Genomic DNA, 20,498 nt, shown 5'->3' with positions numbered 1-20,498 from the left:
ACGTTTATATCTGTTAGCTAAGCCTAAACTGGATCTATGATCAATTTCTAAGAGGCGAAATTGTGATCTAAGTTCATTTAGAGAAAGAGATGAAATTCTATGATTAGAAAAGATGTTTAAGGAATTGTTAAGACGTTCAAGAAGGGTATCATTATCCAAGACATTAGGAAATGAACGAAGAAGGGTAGCTTCATCAGAAAGACCATAAATTACTGCAAAAAGGATCATCTAAATAAGATAAAACAACAAGATGCTTGCGAAATTATTAACAACACATCGCGAAAACATCGCAGGATGATTTCAGAAACGACATAACAAATGACATCAACTTAAACATGATAAAAGTGTGATGATCTTGCGAAAATTAGGAATGTTGTGAATGTTACATTTGTAAGCGTGCGAGAATACCGCAAGCCAGATCCGAAATTAGGGGAAATGTTAGTTGTATCTCACCATATATGAGTTGTCATCCATTATGTAAACACCTATATAAAGAGAAATGCAAGAGAGAGAAAGGGGAGATAATCAGAAAGAGAGACACACTTTAGGAGAGGATACATTCTGTAGAGAGAGAAAGTATAATTGGTTGTATTTTTATTATCTCCTTCTTCTTCCTCCTTCAAGAACCTAGAGCTTCAAATACTCATTAATGGAGTCTCCATGTAATCAAGATGTAATTACAAATAATCATAGTAAACCCTAACCCCGTGGATGTAGATCAAATTGATCGAACCACGTAAATCTTGTGTCCACTTACAATTTTAGCATTCTTATCATCATTTTTATGTTTAAATCTACAAATTATTATAAGGGGTGTGTTGTAGGATTTCCTGCAACTACAGTAATGGGGTCAAGTGACAGTCAAGGCCTGAGTCAGTGACTCAGTCAGCTGTCTAACTCTTGTCTTACTGAGCTGATACTACTGAGTTTCAGGGCTGGATCGTTTATCGCCGGCACTGAGTTAACTCGCCTGAGAGAAAATCCGGACAGAGTTTCCTCTGTTTCATGGCATTTCCCAGACCAATTTTCAGGCATTTCCTATACCGATTTTCAGGCCTATTTTTGGTCTTCTACTGTTAAGTATCCTAACATACATCTAAGTACTACAGCTGAGCTTCGCCACCATCTTATTTTTCATGTACGGTAACATCATCTTGTTCATCTTGGCAATTTGACAGCAACACGACATTTCTTCACTGCTTTAACGAATTAATACAAACCCATTCTTCCTTCTTGTCTATAATCGTCTCTAACTGCAACCACAATCGACGATACTAAATCTCGGTATCACATTCTCGAATCATCACCGTAATTTAATGGCAGTAGCAAACTCTAGATTCTAAGTTTATCAAATTCTCTTATTAATCATCACAATCAAACAAAACCCATCTCTTACGCGTTCTTTTTATCTCTGAATTCCATTAAATCCTTCTGAGTCTGTCTCTGAAATTCGAACTCCACGGCAAACCCTAGCTTCAATTTCTTCGACAACATCTACTATCCATTTTCTAGGGTTGTAATTTAATTCGAGCAGCACCATACGAACTCATCTTTTCTTCTTTAAATTCTTCAAACCATCAAACCCACGGATCCCTTCTCTGTGTTCTTTCCGGCAATGACTGCCACAACTGCTGCTTCTTTTATTTCTCAATTTCAGTTAAATGAATGAGATGAAAACGAGAAGAGTGGTTCTCGATTTAGGGTTATAGTTTTGGGGCTGAATATGACATCCCATAGTCTCAGATAAGGGCCACCCAGATGGCAGCCCCTTAAGTAAGTTGACCTGTCTTTAATGCTTCTCCAAAAGAGAGTTACCCCTTAACCTTGGTTGGGCTCCAGATAGTGTTCGTCCATGAAATGACAATTTTGACATTTTTACTCATTCTTGGATGACTTCTTCTTCTTTTCTTCCTTATGACTCCAGAGTACCTAATAACTTAAGAAAAACGTAAAATAAATAAATTACAAGAAAAGTAGCAAAGAAAGCATAAACAATAGAAATTGAAATCACCTACTGGTATTCCCAAATCAATGTTAGTGGAGACTGTTGATGGTTCATATGCACTGCATGGAGGTTCTGTTAATGTTTTGAAGCCGAATGAGGTAGATTTTGAGAAGCTGGCATATTATCTGGTATTAGTTGGCGAGTTGTCGATATCCCACCAGATCTTCACTGCCCAATGTGTAAAGATGTGATGAGATTTATTGTATTTACAAGCAAGTGCCGTTTTCAGAGTTTCTGCGGCGGATTTATTAGAAGCAACATTATCTCTAAATCAATGTGTTTGTGTGGATCTACAATTGTGTATGACCTCATTCCTAACAGAACAATTAGGGACACAATCGACAGATATATCGAGTCAGGTAATACTAGTTCAAGGAATACAAAAAGTACAATTACTATTGAAGATGTAGGATTTGCTCGTTCTTCACTGCTAAAAATCCCAGCTCCTCGTCCTTGCACTTCAAAAACTGGAAAAATATCATTATGTCTTAAAGCGGAAATTTCGGATGGCATCGAGATGGTATCTGTTGGGTTGCTACAGCAGGCACATGAAAATGCCCAGTCTGCACTGAGTCTTGCGTTAAAATATTATACTCTATATTCTCCCCATTATTGTAGTTATATCGTGTGTATCTCTTCTTTATTACGTATATTTCTTATGTATTATATATATATATATCTCTGTTTCATTATTGTAATGAGGTCTTTCTGATGTCTATGTTTATCATCTTGATCTATCTGAAGATGAAGCTGAATCAACGAGTAGTAAGGTGCAACATAGTGCTGCATTGGGGCAAGAGGAAGTGCAACAAAAGGACCCTGCTTGTGAGAACAAGAAAAAGAAGAAACCCATCTTCTTTGTGGATGGCAAGCCGCTTTCAGATGGAGACCTGTTTTTGGAACGTCTCAAGCTATTGGAGTCGATTATTGTCAGATGCCTTTTGACACTTCAGCCTATAAGGCTATTACAACCCATACTGGAATGGTATGCAGTTGGGAATGAATGGGTTTATGGCTCCCTATAATGGTTACATGGGTTATGCAACTGGTCCTTATGGAGTTCCCTCAAAATCAAAGCCTCTTTGGTGGTTGTGCTTTTCCATGTGCTCCATCTCAGATGAAAAAGAGGAGCATAGTTGCACCATGTCGTGGGAATGATTGGAGTCACATTGATGCTGAGGATGGAGAGAGGAATTATAAGAAAAAAACAATCATGGTATGTGTCTTCTGTTCCGTGTTACACAAAGTAGCATACGAAGCTGTTCATCATGTTGGAGAACGAGAGAAGAACATAAATCATATTTGATATAGTCTTTGTATTGTATATGTACCTGGATGGATTCCATATTTTCATCAACCTATCTCAAGATCTGCAATTTTCATCTACGTGATCGACAATATAACACTCTTTACAGATTTCATAAGGTTGCATATCAAAATGATATTAATTTAACCTAGACTTTTTCCCCATATGGAGCATAAAACACACCCCCTCTTTGCAAAGGCTCTTTGAGGCTAACCTCCACATACACCGTAGTTGTCACATGACCCCTAGCAGTTTTTTTCCTCCATTCTGAAAACAACCTTTTTCCTATATCTTTACAGATATCATTAACCAACTTCTCATTCAATATGATCTGCTTTAGGTTCTTCAATCGAACACCATATTTGGCTGATAAACTTGTGATCTACAATCTCCATATTTGGATTATATTGTTTCAGATAGAGTAGATAACTATTTATTGACCATGGCCAATTTGAGATGACAGTGTTTTCCTTTCAAATCTGAAGAGGAACAAATTAGTTCCCTTAGATATCATTTGGTATCTTCGATAGCTTGTCCATCTGATTTTGACTTATTCATGGTTCAAAGGATTTTTGGAGGTGATCTTGCCTAGTAAACTGTGGGAAAATTCCTCTGCCGCATCTTTCACCACCTTAGGTGAAGTGATAATTCTCCTAATAGTTCTTGAAGAACCAGCTTCAATATTTGTAGTTTGCATCTTCAAAGATACATTATCCATAATCGAGATTTTACTACTTCTACAAACTTGATCTCTACCTTGCAGTTTATAAAGATAGAAAATTGCTAGGGTTTCGAGCGATGGGAGGATATCTTACCGGGTTACAAAAAGGTTAAAGATATACTAGAATATTTTGTCTACCAAAATAAAGATTTTTTTGGCTGTCAAACAGGATTTTCGGTGTAACAGTTTTGACCAATTTTTGAAAACTATTCAAGAGGGAAAGTTTCCTAAGATTACTTTGGTTTTAAACTAGCGATCGATTTGACTCGGATAATCCACTGATTTTGATTGATATTATTAAGATTAAACATCATAGGAATTTAAACAAGATGATCGAAGGTTAGGATTTGACGAGAGACGATGATATGGAAATACCAAGCTTCATTTACTTTGAATCACAAAAGTGTTGAAAACAACACGACTGTTGGAGAACAAGTACGATTGCGATAACTCAAGAGACCAAACAAGGTCTTGAACCACAACTGGTTTTTACAAACTGAATAGCACAGAGATCAACAGGGAATCTGCAAGAAAGATTAGCAACCCATTAGTTTTTTTATTCAGAATTTGAATAAATTTAAATGTGAAATAACACACTCAAAAACTTAGATTACTACAAGCTAACCAAAATGAAAAAAAAAAACAGCAGAAAAAAGCTTCAACATATATTATAAGGTATAGAATCAAATACAGATCATCACAAAACCATTTAAAATCATAAATCAAGAGAAGATGAAGATTTAAAATTTTAACATTTTTAACTGAGTTAACTCAGTTTCCCCGATTCGTAGAGCTCTCAGTAAATCATAATCTAACAATCGACAACAAAAAGCCCTTATTCTTTAACATTATTACGATTATACTCTATAACAAAAAAAAAAAAACTTATTCTTTGACATTATTACGAACATACCTAAGTATAAATTTGACCCCCCCCCCCCCCCGGATATCTCTCTGGCTCGGTGCTGTCTTCCCATACCTTATACTTCCCCACCCCACCTCTTTCCCTTTCTTCATGAGCGACTGAAAGTTTTCAAGATTGCTTCTTTTTTTCTTTTTTTTTTGCTTAAGCAAAACATATAGATAAGATTCCCTCTCCATCTCCGGAAAGAAAGAGTCGCAGGTTACTGGCATAGTGTGCCGGCGTGCAACACACGTGCACTCTACTTGTTTGTTTAACCAAAATAGAATCTTGAGTTTGTTGATAAGTTGTTGTCTTATTCCACTAGTTTACATGTATAAAATCAAAGCATAACTAGATGTTCAGGGGCACAAAATTTAAACTAGAGATTAACAAAACCCAAAATATGAGACTGCTCCAAATTTCAGCCAAAAAAACGGAAGAGCTTCAAAAGTTCAATCCCTGGCTCTTCACATTTGCACACCTGGTTCAGTCCTGAATCCGAACCCACATATTTCCCAGTTTATTATGCTTTCTACTCTGAAACTGCGGCCTCCATTGTGGATGGCCTATTTCTCATTCCAATGTTTTGAAGTGAATTATGGCACTCTCATTTGATCCATGGCGGTTTCTGTGGATATTGCGGAAGTTGATTGGCAAGCGGATGGTGATCCCAACGCAAATGTTGAGTACGCTCGCCGGTTCAACCAAGACCTGCTCACCGTAGATCTAGAGATTCATCAATCTTGGTCCAAATGTCGTAGAACTCAATCTTTAATACACTCTAAATGACTAAATAAAGAGGGGAAAAATAGAATGACAGTGAAATGAAGAAAATAATGACCATGTCTAAAGTAAATAAATGACCATGCCCAGGTTCTCAGATTACAGTATTATTCTTTTACTTTCTATGTACAAGGAAAAACAACACCAAGCTGATAGCCGCGCATATCATCTGAGAGAGAAAGGTGGGAAAAAGAAGTGATAAAATTCATAATAAATTATTAGAAAATTATTTTACTAGAAATCATTCCTCATCATCCTAAGAGCTAAAGCTTGAAGTTCACCCAATTCATTGTTAGAAATCATTCTTTTCTTGTTACAAGATTGATATGAATGAAGATGTTCATTCATATTATAACCATTATCCCTGCCGCTGCTTGTATAATGCATTCCTTGTATTGATGATATATCCATATTATTACTGCAGTTGTTATTGTCAACTGATTCAAGTGAACTTTGAGGAGAAACCGTTGACCGCATATACGTAGCTGGGTAACTCATATGTTGAGATGTTACAGCAGCAGCAACGTTTTCCATCCAATTATGATTCTCTAGTGACCGTGTGTCAGCGGCAACTTTGTTCACCAACTGTGATTTCACTTGCATAAGTTGAGCTTGTAAACATGCCACCTTTTATCCAAAGGGTCCAACTAGATGTTAGTATGAATTCGACATATATATGAATATTTGTTCCTGTCAGCCTAGATATTCTTCCTGGAGAAGAATTCACAAGACGACCGGCTCTTTAAAACGAAACAAAAATAGAAAATGGTAAGCTGTTTTTGTATATTACCTGTTGCTGAAGTGCAAAAATATGAGCAACACAACCATAGACAGGATCTCTAACTCTTGCTTGAGCTTCATAAGCAATTGTAACAACAGCTTCACACCGATCAGGAACAGGTACATGTAATAACAACTTCGAAACATTACTAGCACCAAAAACCTTATGAATCGCCGCAAACCGAGCCGGACCTTGTTCAGAACAAAAATACGGAGCAAACACACAATCTGACGCACACTTTCTTCTCAAAAATTTACAAGCACCACAAGGTGAACCAGAACCACCACCGTTCCCAGTAGCCATTAGAGATGGATAGAGAGAAGAAATATACTACTGTGAATGAAATGAAGAATATTAGTAGTACTTGAAAACTGAAAAGTCTTGCACACGAGCACACTAGGTAAGGGTGCTTTAGCCTGAACTAAGATTTAGAATAGTAGGTCTATGGCACGAATACATAAGTGGGTCTTGAAATTCTCTTGAAGGGGTCTTATAAGTAGTCAAGTGAGGAGACATGGAAGGCCTCTGTGTAAGGTTCTTAGGGAACATTGATACATCAGATAATGGAACAAATTATAATTAAGCTTTTTTAATTAAAGAGGAGTCACTTAGACTTTGTGTTGATTTTCATTTTGGATTTTTTAATTATTATTTTCATTTTTATATAATTTCTGCGCCGAACACCGCCGCACTTGGGAAGTGATGCCTTTTGTTTGTTTTTTTCGTACTGGTTGATGACATCTGGCCATTTTAATATTGGTTCTCATTTATTAGTTTATGTAATTTTACTTGATTAATTAATTTAATAATTATGATTTTTATCATCTTTTTTCTTTAACTTTTGTGTTCAAAAAAAAAGTCAAAAGGAGTAAGAAGTTTAACAAAGCTTTTAATAATTGATCTAGAAGACGAAGAAGAGACTATTCGTTGCTTCATCAGGTTTCCCGGAGATTTTGTATTAACCCCAGTATTATTAAAACAGTATCAGGACAGTCCGATCCCAAAAACACTTCAAGAAAATTAGATCCAACAAATACAAAAATATAAAGCCATAATAAAGCCATCTTTGACTGATCCCAAAAACACTTCAGAGGGCCAGGAGGCTGCGACTACTAACAAAAGCACTTGAAGAGGGCCAGGAAGCTGCGACTACAAACACCCAACGACTGTACCATTTCCCACCATACCATGACAAGCAGAAATGTTTTTACCGACTTCAAGGCATGCAGAAATGTCTTTTCAAATTCCGGACTGCTAGAGCATTTTCATCACAACCATATTTTAATCAATAAGTTCATATTAAAATATGAACTTTTTCACTTGACAAACGTTTTTGCAACTATAATCAAAACTTATCTTATCGTATGTAAAATAGCTGGGTCTCAAAATGCTAGATAAATACTCAAACAGATAAATACTCAAACAGCGCACAACCAAGATATTTTCCCCAACCAGGACATCAAATATAAAATGGGAGGTGTTGCAAATGACCCTAGGACTCTAGGAAACTCCTGAAAATCTAAGCAATCTGCTTCACTATGGATATAAAAGAACCTATGAAACCAGATAGATAGCCCCCACGAGCCCTAACCTCCACATGAGTACAAGACTACTCTGAACGAAAAAGTCTAAATCTAGTTACAAATGGGACCCAAAACTCAACATATTGGGGTCCACAGATGGGGGGTTACATAAATACTAAACGTGCAAGATCTGTACTAATCTACGTTGTGGTTACCAGATTACATCACATGCTTTAGTAACAGGCATACGCGTCTATTGACTACTGCAGATACAAGATTACTAGTACTACCACATAGTTATAACCATACCAGACTGTCAATATATAATAATATAAGAAAAAGAAAAGCCAAACAAGGAATCTCAATTCAAGTGCCCCTTCCCCATACACGAACCTTTGATGCCGTTTAACTTCACAAGATGAGTCAGTAGCTGATGCACATACAATGTATATTGGCACTATTTGAACAAAATGATTCTGACACGGAGTATGTATGGACCTACTTTTACTAGAACTAACCTTTCTTTTCATCTATATAGGTCCAATTGTCTGCAATCTTAAACAATTAATACTACAACTCTAAGTATGGAAAATATTGGAAATCAAACACAAGCTTGCAGCTTGTAAAAAGCTGTACATGCTGTGAACCTGGAGGGCAGTCCCGCTAAACAAAAAAAAAAACTTTTTGTTAAGACAATGTAAAAAGAGGTATTCTGGAAGCACCTTGCCAATAATACCCAATCAGAAGGTCTAATGACGTTTTTTGTGTCAATATCATATGTTCTCAAGAGCCCAACCGAACAAACTCATCCAATTGATCAAATGTAAGTCTCTTTTTTTTGTTTTCATTGACAAGAGAAGTACTATTTACATATACACAAACTTTTTGTAAGCATTCAAAACAGATTTCGACTGATAGATCTCCCAAAACTCCCAAAATGAGATCTTACCAAAACTTGGCATCATTCATACCCCCAAAAAATGGATCTAACTGTCATCCAAAATCCAGTTTCCCACACAATCACAAAAGTACTCTTACCTTGGAATGACCGGGAAAAACGATCAGCAACCTATCTCAAGATCTGGTCACCTTTTGTGTTTAAACCTTACCTTAAGCAAGAACTGCATTTTAACCTGCAAATCAATTAAACAAGAAATTTTTTTATCAAGCATTTATTTAGGGTTTGGATGAGAATCTCCTATAAGAATTTGATTTAATGTTATATTCCTTGACAGGGTGAGCATTTGTTTGCCAGTTGCAACCAACTACCAAAGAGATGGTGCTTGCAAAACTGTTTGGTCCTCAAAAGTACATTTTTATTGAAATTTTTTTTGACAAAGAAAAGAGATCATAAATGTTGTACCAAACTAGTATACACAGCAAACGACATAATGATGTGGAGAAAAGCAAACTAACCTGGGCTGTATTATAAACGATATATTCGTTGTACATCAGCTCAGAGGCCCTAACATTTGATGCAACTGGTTTCCCACAAGGAACAACCACGTCATCCCTCCATTTCACGTGCTCTGATTCCTTTGGTACCATCTTCCCCAGCCCTTTCGTTGAGTGTTTCCCTCCGGGAGGTTTATCCATATACTGATCAGAAAGAAAAAGGAAATCGAAATGACAATGTGGTATAGACAATATTGATAAACCTTTCATAATCACTGTCCAGTAAATGGCTTATGGAGCATATTACACTAGACTCCCGCACGAATAGCCTATACAATACTCCCACCACAAAAGTTCCTTCTGAGTTAAAACCAAGCTATTCCATGTTTGCATGCTTAATAACACATCATGCATGTAACAACTGGGAAGTTACATAAATCGTAACGCGCATGCACACACTAATAAAGATAGACGGCAAGATCAACTCACCGAGGCTTTCTTGAGCTCATGCACCTCTCCCAGGGCGACTTCACTCAAAAGCATTAAACCCACTGGATTCTTTTTGTCAGTGAAGCAATACTGAGCACTCTTACTCACCAGATCGGCGAAGTAGACTCCTTTTCCAAACTATTAATCAAAGATGAGCAAGATAGTGTCAGTATGTAAATATTACGTTTGAAAGAGAGACAGAAAGAGAGAGAGAGAGAGAGAGAGAGAGAGAGAGAGAGAGAGAGAGACAGACAGACCATATAACCAGTTGCTGGAGCTTCTGGAGGAGCTATTCTTAATCCTTGACTGAGAATACCCACAAAGTTTGTCAAACGTGAACCTGTTGACCACAAATTCATCAGCTTTGTGAAAGTCGGTAGCCTATTCATTTCTTGACACAACTTAAGGGTCTGGATGTTGGAAGTCAAGAGCAGTCTATTACTTAATTGCTTGACAATTCCTAGAAAGGACTGGGTAGCGATTATACAAGAGTAGACGTCCTTCGCACTAATTTAATAGAGTAGACGTCCTTCGCACTAATTTAATCTGCTCTGCAGTTTAACTTACCATGCCAAAGAAGCATCCGATTCTTTAGTTTCTGTCTGTAGGGAGCAAACTTATCAACCTCCCCTGCTCGTTCAAGTGTAAAAACATCTTCCAGCTCGAGACCCCAATCCTGAGATGAATCACAAAGATCGTGAGAAAAAACTCAAAATTGGGAAGTGATACTCATCTAATGCAACAAATACGGTGTGACCCACCATGTGTGTGGGGGCATGAGTTGTATGGAGATACTTCTCGACCAGCTTATAATCATCACTGTCATGAGGCAGTGGTTTAATGTTACAGTGGAGCTTCTTATACTTATCATCTAAGGTCTCGTCGTCGTCGTCACCGTTGAAACCAACCAGCTTCGAAGCTATTTCAATGTCCTGAAGAGCTTCTAACATTTTCACCTACAACATAGAACATTCAAAATTCATATAAAGATAATTGTATGCAGCAGCAGTGCTGGGAAAGGACATCGAACTTTGTATGAGAGATAAAAACAACTGCTCGACAAGATTCTTTAGCATACACAATAGTATTAGCAATCAGAATAATAGTCTCCCCAGTAGCCTAACCAACCACTAGCAATAAAAACTGATAGGCATAAAAACCAACTGCTAAATGACTAGCCCAAGGACATTCTCTTCAGCTGATAGAATAACTAGAACCACATACAAAGAGTATGGATTATTAGCAAGTCCGTGTAGACAATATTTCAGGATGAACTCCTAGATGAAAATCAATTACTTTGTACAATTAGACTTAATATGGTCTTTTTCATTCTAGTCATTGATTGCTTCCAGAAACATTCAGCAACAGCAGAAATTATTAACTATCCAGATCAGTGAAAGTTGGCTTCACAGGGCCGGATGTTCTGGACCACCTGCATCACTGGAATCTGATTTAATTTTCAAATGCAATGTGGCAAAGAGGCCCAAACATACCCCCAAACTGTGGAGTCTACGAGTAGGAAATGATAAATTTGTGTTTTCAGGTTCAGGTTTTTGGTTCATTATGAAAATAAATAATCTAATCCGCATACCATGACAATCACTCCCCCGAATGATTGATAACGACAAGTAGTCACAAGAAAACAGACAGGGGAAATATAACAACTCCATTTAGTACACATGACATCAGTAGCACAAACATCATCATTTGAAGTTGATGCCATGGTCTATGGGAAGTGAAAATATCCAAGATAATGGGACAGACCTTCAACTTAAAATCATCTTCGCCTCTGATGACATGGGGATGGATTGAAGGAATCACAGTGAAAAAGCGGTTGCTGGCATCTACAAGCAAACTCTCTTTCATAGAAGAGTCACTGTTGCCACTCAACAGATTCTGGATCTCTGTTAATGCCTCAAAACCTGAGAAAAGAAGTTGAAGAGGAAAGTTTTTTATCACAGTGCATAAAAGCTCGAAAATAAGATCGAAGCAAGTACCACTGCTACACCCAAGGAATTAGTGTACAGCAGAATCATACAGAGGAGGTTATAGAAGAATATACCCTTTTGAATGTTACTTTTGCTCAGCTTTCCCAGAGGCATTTCTGACATATTTATCTCAAATTCCATCATGGCATTCCTGTGTAAATATACAACTTCCGTTAGCGCACCTGGTCTTACAATTTATTGTTTCATACCAACTTAAAAAGGGAATAAAAGTAGCTCAAAACCTGTATGTTTCTACATTAAAGAGCATCTTCATTAGTTCAACTAGAGGAGGAGCAAGGTGGCTCTTTATCTCGTTGAAACTTTTCTTTTCTTTCAATTGTTTGTTGACTCCATAGTCCTACAAAAACAAAATTGTATATATTTACCATTGTGTAGGAAATGTACCGCAAAGAGAATGTGGGAATGAAAAAAAACTCTAGCAAGACAAAAACAACTTACAATATCTAGTGGGAAGAATCTTCCAGGTTGCTTCTGAAAATTATCCTTCTGTTCCCATGATTCCCAGGTATTTCCTGTCTTCTCCAGGAATAAACGCTTGAATTCTATAATTGCATCAGATTTTGACATCTCTTCCAGTTTGGTTCCACCAATCTTATCATTTCCGACACGTCCCCACTTACGGAACACGTGACAGTCGGACCCTTTATCATCTTGGATTACTTGAAGAATATAATAACTTCAAATAACAAAACATAGGATGTGATTAATTTACACATAAGAATAAACCAAGGGAGTAAAATATTGCTCGGCAAGAAAAAAAAGAAGAAGAAGAACGGAATGAACTTTGAATTAAGTCAAAACTAACCTGTTAACTCCAGTTGATAAGTCGGACATGTTTAAGGTCGTATTATAGATACTTCTCCCATCCTCAAGAATGTGGCCTGTATCTTGCAGACCAGATGCTTCATGCACCGCACTTCTTCCCTTGACTTTCACAGTGACAATACTTTTAGAAGCCTTGCCAACAGCTTCAACTTTATATTGATCGAATGGAAGCCTCTTCTGCCTTTTCATACACTCTTCAATGTAACTTGCTCTCACAACAGAAACTTTCATTCTCCTGACCAGATTAGACAAGAAAATCTTGTCATCATAGAAGTTGGAAATTTCGATGAAGGAACGAGAACTAGAAATACTTCAAATTTCAGACTTAAATAGAAGCCCTACCTTGCTTTTTTAATCTCGGGATCTTCACCATCTGCCTCACCACTCACAACTAGGCAATCAGTATCTGCAATAAGATGCAAGTTTACCACTTTAGCCACAAATCTTACATCTTCATATGGAAAAGAGGGTATCCCAATTTAAATATATTTAATATTCTGAGGTGAATATGAGCATTTCTTTGGTGCTCCAGCACATTTTTAGAAGGGCAGGATCCGCTAATCAAAATACCGCGGCACTTAATATCAGGCCCGGTCCTGGGGTTGTCGTGGCCTAAAGCAAATTTTATTTTATGGCCCTCTGTTGGGGAAAAGGAAGCTCTAAAAAGGAATCATTAACCACTGCTAGTTAGAAAAGCATTCCAAGAATGATTGCCCAGTAGTTGATTGTTTTTGTACAGGTTTTACAGCAAACTCGTCAATAATGGATGCAAAAGCTAAGTTTCCATACATTTTTTGTGCATGGATAATCAAATTCATAATATTTGTGACATAAAGAGGATTTTTGACACATATCTATGTGCATCCGTACTACATATCTATGGATAACAAGCAGTGGCGGGAGCTTGACTAGCAGTTAGAGTTACATACAACAACTCATAGTATGTATGACACATCCATGCATTTGCATAAGGATAAATGGGCAGACATGTAGCAACTAGTTTATTTAAGTTGTAAACGGAAATGAAATTCTCCCATATTAGAGTAGCTAAGGCATATGTTGACTTTTCTTAATTTGTGGCCTCCTCCCATGTGTGGCCTCAAGCAATACTTTGCTTGCTTTACTGGGAGGGCCGGCCCTGCTTAACATGTTATAATCTATGTGAAGTACTAAAGTTAGCAGCATCAGTCTCTATCCAACTTCCATTTTAATTTCAGTGCGTGAAGGAAAAGGAACACACCTCTCTTAACCTTCGGATGTATCAGCACACCACCACCCTCAATTTTTCGCTTCCATTCCTCCTGCACAGTTTTCTTAATCAATAGTAATATATATGAGCTAAGTAAATGAAGCTTGTCAAAACAGATATTAAAGGGTTTTCTGGTGCAGCTGCTTCACATTGCCATGTATACAAATCATAAAAGAATAGAAACAAAGTATAAGAACGGTGAATCTAAAGAGGCAACTTCTACCATGGATTTTTTTGGAAATCCAGCAAACGAAACTTTGAGACCTTCCAACGTTTCAACTTTTGATGTCTGAGACAGGACATTCACAGCTTGATTTCCCAAAGCTTTGTTAGAAGATGGGGGAGGTAGAACCCGAATAGGTTTCCTTGCTTTTTGAGACTTGAACCACTACGACCAGTGATACAACGAATAAATTATAAATTTAATCTTTAATCAATTGTATTCAGAACAAGACACATGTTAATCACGTTGAGTACCTGGCAAAGATATTCATTACTTGTTTCTTCAGGAATTCTCCATTTCTCCTTGACACGCTCAGGGGAAGTAGTTGAATAAGAGCACTTGCTCCATGCTGACACATAGCCATGGCAACGATAATTACCTCCAGAATAATGCAGAGGACCGGAGCAAATAGGGCATTTAGTCAGTGCACCGAACAGCATCCCGTCAGCACTTGAACAAGAAAAAGTAAGTAATCAGAAACAAGATCAGGTTCCATACCTGTTTACATGATTAAATGAATTCTATGTGGGGCCCACTCATTTGCAAATTTTAGGTGACAGTGATCTACACCTCGAAGAGAACATCCTTGACATTCCACAAAATGTAAACGTATCATCCTAAAGGTAACTGAGCCACTTGATTGTAATGATATAATCGATGGATGACAAAGTTAGGTTGAGTTTTGGCGAGGATGTCCTAGTCAGCATATACAGCATTGTCGCCCTGAAACAGCACTAAAACCTTCCCCATGTGTGCCCCACCGGGAATATCACTTTAAGCAGGTCAAACGAGAACATCTCCAATAAGGTATTAAACAAAGGACCATTCACATTTATCAAATAGGAGTCGAGCACCATGTCTACACAATTCTAGAGTGCCTACACTAATACAATGGGAGTGCACGGGCATAGATTCCAAGCACAACAGAAGCTCCTTGGCAGTTCTTTAATAACCAAAATTTATGTGACGCAAGACCTTTATATAATAGCCATCTTACGAACACATGTGCCGATCTAAAATTTATAATAGGTGTGCAGGAGCATAGTCAGAAACCGTATGTATTAAGCAATAGTATCAACTATATACAAGCAGAACTAGCAAATGATTATGCCCTACTGTGACAGGAGTTCTCATAGATCAATTAGTTTACAACCTGCACTGCATAAAAGACATGTGAACAGCAAGAGGAAGGCATGCCGTGATGCTTGCTCATATGAAAACATGGAGACAGTGGTAAAATTATGATAAACAAAAAAGTCCTTGCTCAGAGATCTTTACCAGCGATCACGCAAATCAAATTCAGATCCAGCTGAATCTTGCTCATTTGCCTCAAGCATTTCTCGCAGCTCCGATGTCGCCACATGCTTTTTGAGATCATCCTTAATGGCCCATATTTCTTTCGATTGAGCTTCTAGCGTGGTTTCCAGATCAGAAGCTGGCTGTACAGCTTTACTTCCATGTTTTTCACTAGCTCCCCTGCTAGAGGAAACACCTTCTTCGGGTTTAGGAATTTTGAGGACTTGGTCACCAGCAGCAACCATTTTACGTTTTGTCCCAACCTTTGCAGATTGTTCAGCATGCTCTTCATTCTTCTGCCTCTCTGCTTCGGATAATGATAAATATAAAATATCAGAATTGTTCCACACGTAGATGATGGCACCTTAATGATGAAATACTGTCTTTAACAAAATTATAAGATATTTCTAAACGACATTGCACAATGAAGAATTGAAAGAGAAATGGAGAAGTTTACACGGCCAGAAAGGCAATAGGCCCCAAAATGAAAAGCAGTCTCAGGTGCCCTTTAAACCAAAAAGGTAGACCAACAGAAAGATAATGAACCATACAAATAATAGCATACCTTGTTTAACAGTGGAAGCCCCCTTTTGATTCAGTGCACGTAAATTTTGTTGTTCGGAAACTGAAAGCTTATCCCACCCAGTAAGCTTATCCACTTGGGTGGAAGGAGATGATTTCAAGAAACAAGTGGCATGGTGCCATTGCACACCCCTTGCACCTGGCCCCTCAGCCTTAGTTGATAAGCGCACCTAAGCAAAGACCAAATTGAATCATGGTTTGAAACAAAAAAAGATTGGCTCTCTAGTGAAGAAGTAAAATTTAGGTACCCAGGACGTAAGTTCAAAACTCCTCGCACCGCAACCAATGTACTAATGCAACCTCAGAATCAATAACTTGTACTTATGATAAAAAATAATAATTTAAAACTACATTATCAGCTTGCACATCAGTGATTCTCGCACCAAGTCTAGCAAGTAAGCAGTAACGGTTAACTTACAGAATTACTTTCAATAAAACAAGAACTAAAATCTATAAGACACAGTCACAGCATCAAAATTTATAACCAGCATATTAATAAAGATATATAACTGCAAAAACCAACCTCTCCCTTCGGAATTTTCTCACTGCAGTGCCTACATGCAGCACGTCCAGACGGTGATACTTCAACACCACATTCACTAGTAGTGGCAGTTGGCGCACTCGAAGAAGATCCAACACCTTCTACGTATTTCCTTATCTTCTGCTGATCTTCCCATCGAAGCGAGTCTAACCCTTCAACATCATCAGGACTGAAAGCATAATTTGAACAAGGTCACTGAGTTAGTTCTAGGAGGGTAACACGGAAAATAACAAGCATCCCGTTCTTCAATACATCATGATAACCATTAATAAGAAAAACATACGATTTGATCTGGTTTGCTTTCTTGAGTATGCAACTAGCGTGGTTCCACATCTGGTCAAAGAAAAGAGTTGTGTGCATGGGTAAGATCACTTCGTAAAAGAAGTATAAAAAACATTAGAACAATAAGTATCTTAAATAAAAAGTACATAAAACATTAGAACAAGGTTAGCAAGTATAAGTATCTTAAATATAAAGAACGGAACATGGAATTATAATGCCTCATAACATTCTTCATACTACCCAAAAATGATTACGACCTCCTGAGAATTGAGCTACAAATTCCATAAGAGCTCAGACGAAGAAATACCTCCGACACCCTAACCATGTTGCCCATCATGAGAAAAAGTCGAGTTCCATTCTAGACTCTAGACATCTGTAAGACCCACAGAGAATGAAGAAAACCCAGAAGAAGGTTTAGGTAGAGCTATTATAAAGCCCATATAACACCAAAAGAGTCTCAACACAATCTACTTAGAGATGACAACTCCAAATCAACCAACTAAATTATTTCCAGGATCATTGGCAGACTCACCATCATGCTAACTTAATTTTATCTAAATTGTGGTCAGGGAAGAATTGTGCCTTTTCATTTAACTACAAAAAAAGTGAAAACCCATGTGTTAAGTTAGTGTATCGCAAGACTTGATCTAATTTCATCCTGTCTTCTTCAACTAATTTAGAACCAGCAACAATATCTTTTCACGACTTTCCTCCAGTCCTAGCTAGACATGTCAGATCACATTCAACACCCCTCTTCACTTTATTAATTACTATGCTTTTCTAAAATTTCACACTTCTGGCTTAATAACTTCAAGTATGTCAATAAACCGTGATTCCTGACTTTGAACATTCTGCTCTAATAACTAACACTGGCTTATAAAACAATCATCTAGGCAGTTTAAAGTTATTGACAAAATAGGCAAATACCACCAGGATACTGACCCTTTCCAGAACAAAAAATAGACTTCATAAGAATATGGGTATTATTAACAAGATCACGGAAAAAGGTTGCTGTAAAATACACTTCAAAATCATTGTTTAATGTCGTATCTCCCTATGTATGTGGTTATTGAAGTATCTCCCTATGTATTTGGTTATTGGAGCCGAGATTGCATATATTCAAAGGTTAGTGTACTTAAATAATTATCCACTCTAGTACCCCAACTCCAGACAAATATTGATGGGTTTATTATGCACTCTGAAACAACATACACCAATGTCTGACTACATTACAGTAATTACAATGTGACATGTTAATCACGGCTTGCCGTAACTAAAATACAATAGGCATGGTCCTCAAAGCATAAATGTGACAACAAGATGCCAATTTCAAGATTATCTTACTCTTTCTTAAGTCTAACAAACACGAGAAGGGCCAGTTCTTTAAAGTTTAAACTACAGGGATGATCATCAAAAGGCTACTACATCCAATGTAATTCATACTATTTACTAAACCGACCATAGTTGAGTATTACAATAACATTGATCTTAAACCTTCTTTAAACCCTAAAACACCATTTTCAAGGCACGATAACCGAGAATGAAAATAAAGCAGAAAAAAAGAAAGAAAGAAAAACAGCGAATAGGGTTTCACAGGAGATAATGACTTACAGGCATGAATCCATCAAACTGTGTAGCTTGTACCATTTTCCCTAATCTAAGTATTTCTTTGGCAATGGGACTCTTACAGGTTTTGCATGATGATCTCCCTGACTTCGCATATTCAGCCTTCCATGGCTTCTGCGGTGGCGTCGACATATCTTTACTCTCTCTCAGTCTCTCTCTGTGTTGGTTGTCTAGAGAAGGAAATGGGTTTTGTGAACAAGAAAAGCTCATTAAAGATTCATTAATTAAATAAAGAAATTGTTTTATACCGTAAAAAGCTGGTTTGCATTTTGCACGCGTGTTGTGATCTAGATTTTCACCTTTTTTACTCTTGTCTTTCGGATTTTACTAGGCCTAGGGTAATAACGTTGTGTCCCTGAAAAGCCAAACGTCATCCGGTGGATAGACACACGTATTACCCAATAAAAAAGTTTGATTTTGTGCACATTTTCTACTAAGTGTTTTTAAGTTCGGCATCATCTTGGTTTGATTTTGTTTTTCTAAGGAATTTTTTATAAAGTGCACCTGATTGAGGTACCGATTTAGTCAAGTATTCTGGAGATTTAAACATCTTTTTTGTATCTATTCGATAATTTGTTTTTTCGTCTGGGTTGGTCAATATTAGTTTAGTTTATCACTATTAATTTATTTATTTACTCTTTACTTATTGTCATGTTCACCTTTTACATCATTTATCAGGATCGATCAACTCCTAAAAGGGTTATATTTTCCAAGTGTCTTAAGGTTTTTAGGCTGGTGGAAAACCGACATTCTATAAAGCTTTTCGTGTTCGTCGAGCTAGGTTCATAAGCATTACACCTGCTTTCATATTCGTCGAGCCAGGTTCAGGATCGTTGATTCGCTTTCACGATCGTCTAATCATTTAGCCTCCCTACTAAGAAAATGTGGTTAAGGGGTAAATAAGACTTTTAATAGGTGACATAACTGCCACCTAAAACTTAACTGGATGGATACTTAACAAAAGTTATAAAAACGGGGATACTTTCATTTAGTATAATTCAAAACGAGGGTACTCCATCAAAATCATTATAAGAAAAACATTCAAGAAAATCCATAAAGTTATTGATTTTGTTAATAAATCGGAGAGGGTGGAATTAGACTAATAGCTCATGATTTTGCAAACTCTTGTTATGATACAAAAGGAAAATTATTTTATAGGGGTGACCGTCGAAAGGAAGTGGATCAGTTAGAATGTTTGGCGTTAAAAGAAGCAGAAAACACAGCGTGTAGCAGGAATCTTAAGAAGTAATTTCGAGTCGGATAATGAACTCCTTATTAAATATGGGGATAAGAAGCAGACCCCTCTTTCTTTCTTGCTCCATCGTGGCTTTGGCTTATGTACACTGGATCTTCTTTATGAGAACCGAACTTTCGTATTTTAGTTGAGCAAACATATTTTAGGAACCTTTCTTATTGAGTAAGTTTGTCTCTTATACTTTAGCCCTCTCCCTTTTTTAGAGCATGAAACACAATTATAGTAAGTGGGGTACACAACTCCAATTTAAGCATGAGGATAACGTGCTTTGATCAAGGAGGCCTTTCTTTAATACGAGTCATGAGACAAGGTTCCAGACAATGCACTAGTCCAATAAGGAGAAATATAAGCACGAATCCCGAAAATAATTTGAGCTAGGTCCATATGCTTCGAGTACTTTCAGCACCTCTACGGGCAAGAAAGTTATACTCTGCCGAGAGCGGAAAATGGACGGTGGATCTCATTGGTTGAAATGATTGAGTAATAATGTTGCAGATTCTTTAGTTAAGAAAGGAAAAACTGTCGACTTGATTTTTAGTACGTTGAGTATTTTTCTCAAGATATTTCCAACTGGATATATGAGCAAATTCCTTCAGTATTAGTTGATCATTAATAAAAAAACTGTTCAGAATTAAAAATAAAATAAAAAAAGAATTCATTGTATTAGTTAATCATCAAAAAAAAATATTGCTAACGAATGTTC

General features: G+C 37.2%; 2 protein-coding genes across 4 annotated transcripts; both read right to left on the bottom strand.

Moving 5' to 3' along the window:
* Nucleotides 1–5,756: 5,756 nt before the first annotated feature.
* On the bottom strand, nucleotides 5,757–6,945 carry LOC113292597 (LOB domain-containing protein 16-like). Its single transcript, XM_026541481.1, has 2 exons — nucleotides 6,510–6,945; nucleotides 5,757–6,346 (listed from the first exon to the last, which is right to left on the bottom strand). The coding sequence occupies exons 1-2, from the start codon at nucleotides 6,801–6,803 to the stop codon at nucleotides 5,954–5,956; spliced, it is 687 nt and encodes a 228-aa protein (XP_026397266.1). The 5' UTR covers nucleotides 6,804–6,945; the 3' UTR covers nucleotides 5,757–5,953.
* Nucleotides 6,946–8,838: 1,893 nt separating this feature from the next.
* Nucleotides 8,839–18,707, bottom strand: LOC113296851 (poly [ADP-ribose] polymerase 1-like). Of its 3 annotated transcripts, none has more exons than XM_026545207.1 (20): nucleotides 18,526–18,707; nucleotides 16,916–16,965; nucleotides 16,615–16,801; nucleotides 16,075–16,261; nucleotides 15,492–15,816; nucleotides 14,468–14,663; nucleotides 14,214–14,378; nucleotides 13,982–14,054; nucleotides 13,084–13,147; nucleotides 12,722–12,976; nucleotides 12,355–12,592; nucleotides 12,138–12,253; nucleotides 11,970–12,046; nucleotides 11,672–11,829; nucleotides 10,669–10,863; nucleotides 10,475–10,583; nucleotides 10,165–10,247; nucleotides 9,908–10,045; nucleotides 9,440–9,622; nucleotides 8,839–9,156 (listed from the first exon to the last, which is right to left on the bottom strand). In XM_026545207.1, the coding sequence occupies exons 1-20, from the start codon at nucleotides 18,670–18,672 to the stop codon at nucleotides 9,109–9,111; spliced, it is 2,994 nt and encodes a 997-aa protein (XP_026400992.1). In that variant the 5' UTR covers nucleotides 18,673–18,707; the 3' UTR covers nucleotides 8,839–9,108. The 3 variants fall into 3 exon arrangements, with proteins under 3 accessions (XP_026400992.1, XP_026400994.1, XP_026400993.1); XM_026545209.1 differs by having other exon boundaries at nucleotides 13,982–14,042; XM_026545208.1 differs by having other exon boundaries at nucleotides 15,492–15,813.
* Nucleotides 18,708–20,498: the final 1,791 nt, after the last annotated feature.

The sequence above is a fragment of the Papaver somniferum genome, chromosome 7 (genome assembly GCF_003573695.1).
Source record: "Papaver somniferum cultivar HN1 chromosome 7, ASM357369v1, whole genome shotgun sequence".
Classification (NCBI taxonomy): Eukaryota; Viridiplantae; Streptophyta; class Magnoliopsida; order Ranunculales; family Papaveraceae; genus Papaver; species Papaver somniferum.
Note: the sequence above shows the minus strand (reverse complement) of the source record. Positions and strands in the feature narration are given on the sequence as shown.